The 2737-nt window shown below is 46.3% G+C and overlaps 1 protein-coding gene across 6 annotated transcripts; it reads right to left on the bottom strand.

Annotated features, from left to right (window-relative positions):
- Positions 1 to 322: 322 nt before the first annotated feature.
- LOC121970105 (beta-carotene hydroxylase 2, chloroplastic-like) lies at positions 323 to 2207 on the bottom strand. 6 transcript variants are annotated; one of them, XM_042520555.1, is made up of 7 exons: positions 1600 to 2194; positions 1443 to 1502; positions 1167 to 1373; positions 971 to 1096; positions 840 to 896; positions 608 to 730; positions 323 to 531 (listed from the first exon to the last, which is right to left on the bottom strand). In XM_042520555.1, exons 1-6 carry the CDS (start codon positions 2008 to 2010, stop codon positions 650 to 652), a joined length of 942 nt encoding a protein of 313 aa, XP_042376489.1. In that variant the 5' UTR covers positions 2011 to 2194; the 3' UTR covers positions 323 to 531; positions 608 to 649. The 6 variants fall into 6 exon arrangements, 3 of the variants coding, with proteins under 3 accessions (XP_042376489.1, XP_042376490.1, XP_042376491.1); XR_006108847.1 differs by having other exon boundaries at positions 516 to 531; positions 1184 to 1373; positions 1600 to 2203; XR_006108846.1 differs by having other exon boundaries at positions 608 to 896; positions 1184 to 1373; positions 1443 to 1510; positions 1600 to 2207.
- Positions 2208 to 2737: the final 530 nt, after the last annotated feature.

Here is a 2737-nt window from a genome sequence, read left to right as displayed (position 1 = left end):
TCACCTTCTAATCATTTAACAATTAGCTATAAATAAACCTCATAATTTACTTCGTTTTATACAACCTAAGTACATACTATGAGATTTCCTCGGATGAGTCTAGTGGTTAGCACATGAGGTGTTATCATCATGAGATATGAGGTTCGAATTTCGATAAAATTGAGATAAATATCTCCCTTATGTGCTAATCACTATTCCAAAGATTAGTAATCACTTATGATTTACCTTCTCCGTATGTTAATTCTAAAATAAATTGACGAAGACACTGAAAACATAAAGGATTCATTTTTTACTATCATGGTACATACTATGAAAAGAAACGAACGGTAAACGACGCGGGTATAATCACCTTTCTAGCATTGTTGCTCGAATAGAATCATTTTATACATGTGAGTTCTATCTGCTGGCAAAGTTTGGACTATATATATTATTACAATAACCGACAAATTCGGGTACAAAGATCTTCACAACGAAATCTTCTCAATTGTTTGATTCCCAACCCGGCCGTTGCTTGAGCTGCACATTATCCAGCTGCACAAATGATAATAAATTAGAATATAATGGAGTAAGAATATACGCAACGGAGTCTGTTCGTTAGAATGCCCACTAGAAAAAACTTGATCAAGCTCGACTGCACTGCTCGGGTTGGTCAATTGGAGCTGCTGTAGAGTTTATTCCTCATGGCGATCTCCTTCTCCAGCTCCTCCAGGCCACCCACCTCATCCAGCTCCTGCAGCAAACGACGACGAGATTAGATATACTCCGTCCTGTTCCCTAGCTACCATGTCGCTGTGTTTGTGCACTGCAATATTATCTATCTGGATGAGGCGCGGCATGACCTCAGGCCCCAAGAACAGACCGTAAGGCACCCCCTCGAACTTGTTCATGTGGTGGATCTGTCAGAAGCCACGCAAAAATAGTTTATAATGCATCATCTGTTCAGTCGGCGGTGGCGGGCAGTGCATCGTACCTGGTGGGCGGCGGCGACCCGGCGGAAGTAGGGTATGCTGGCGACGGGGCCCACCGGGAACCGTCGGTGGACCAGGCCGTCGTGGACGAACATGTAGGCCATTCCGAACAGCGTAATCCCGAGGCCCTGTAGGTGTTCGCCACGGCCAGTTAGACGAAGTGATGATAGATTAACTAATCTGGATGGGCAGGCTTACGGCGCCGAAGCAGAGACCGGGGAGGAGGCCGGGGTTGAAGAAGCCGTAGGCCGCGAGGGCGATGGCGGGGACGGCGTTGACGATGGCGAAGACGTCGTTGAGCTCGAAGGGGCCGTCGCGCGGGCGATGGTGCGACTCGTGCATGTGCCACAGAGAGGCGTGCCACAGCGCCCGGTGCGCCCAACGCGCCCATAACTCCATTCCCACCTGATCAGTGATCATTCCGGCCAAGAAATTAAAGAAAACGAGGGTTTAGGTGAGCAGCTAGCCTCTTACCGCCGCGCCCACGGAGAGAGCGAACGTCGCCAACATCTCCGTCGCCGGAACCTCGCCGCCCTGCAACACTAATCGATCTCTCTTTCGCTAACTAAAGTATAGATATATATATTGAGTAGAAAAAATAGCTATGGAAGGGAACGAAATCAAGATTAACCTCCATTTGCCAGGTGAATCGGTAATAGACGGCTGCGACCGCCATGGAGGTGATGGCGAGGCTGGACATCACCGCCGCGATTAGGTACGTCCGCCGCCCCGCCTCTTTCCTCACCTTTCTCTCCGCCATCCGATGGTCAGACGCGATTCGCAGCTCCTCTTTTCCTTTCACTTCCACCTCTTCCTTAATCAGAGCATCGGCCATAGAAACGCGGCCCCCATTACTCTCCTCCTCCTCCCACTCTACCTCCCTGAGCACAAAGCGGACCGAGGCGGCCGGTCTCCGCCGGCACGGCTGGCGCGTGGAAGCCCTGCCGCGGGGGATCCGAACAGGGAGTGAGTGGAAGAGAGAGAAGCAATCGCTTGAGGTTCCGTGAGGCAAACGGCAGGAGATTGCAGCGACGACCGCCATGGCTGCTCCTATTTCGGATGGCAAAGCAATTGGACTATTAGTAATGCCTAGATGATTTATACAGTGGCGTTGTCGTGAATAATTCTAGGATCGATGGTCAGTGGGTGCGAAAGTTCCGTGATTTATCTCACCCTCTGTAACTATTATTGTTGATGGGTAAAATTTTTCATAATTTATTTTTTTATCGTATACAAGTGATATTTACCATCAGGATAGTCAAGCCGATAATCATATTGATAGATTTATAACATGAAATAAGAGTTGAATCGTAATAAAGTTAGTGAAAAATATCCTTCCATATAGGGATTTGCTTGATACATTATTTACTCCCTTCATATAAGACATTCATGAGGGATCGTCAGTGTGATAAATTTTCCCTTTTACAACATGTACTACAATGTACTTTAGTTGCTTGCCCCATAAATTAGTACAGTTACTATCTACATGGGGTGTTTGTTATAGTAGATTTTAAAATCAATTTTTAACAGATGAGAAAATATCTTCTTAGATGTCTAATCTCCTCTATACAAAGAGTCACTATATTAGAATAAATACCTCCATTATTTATCTGTTTTCATATTGTGTGGAGCCGTCCGGAGGATTGTTAAGGTGATGACTACATCTTTTGTGATAATATGTGCTCTAGTTGCCACCCCACGACTGATACAATTGATATCTACATATGGTATTACTGTAAATAGGTCATGGTGTCGATCCCCAACGTGTG

This window comes from Zingiber officinale, chromosome 4A (assembly GCF_018446385.1).
Source record: "Zingiber officinale cultivar Zhangliang chromosome 4A, Zo_v1.1, whole genome shotgun sequence".
In the NCBI taxonomy this organism is placed as follows: domain Eukaryota; kingdom Viridiplantae; phylum Streptophyta; class Magnoliopsida; order Zingiberales; family Zingiberaceae; genus Zingiber; species Zingiber officinale.
The sequence above is the reverse complement of the archived record's forward strand: the minus strand, read 5'-3'. Positions and strand labels throughout refer to the sequence as shown.

Bases quoted from the DNA above. Each gene is read 5' to 3' on its own strand.
- LOC121970105 (XM_042520555.1), bottom strand. From the start codon at position 2,010: ATGGCGGTCGTCGCTGCAATCTCCTGCCGTTTGCCTCACGGAACCTCA. The intron at 1,097-1,166 runs GTAAGCCTGCCC...GAACACCTACAG, and splicing joins CCGGTCTCTGCTTCGGCGCC to GGCCTCGGGATTACGCTGTT. The intron at 731-839 runs GTCATGCCGCGC...CGTTTGCTGCAG, and splicing joins GTCTGTTCTTGGGGCCTGAG to GAGCTGGATGAGGTGGGTGG.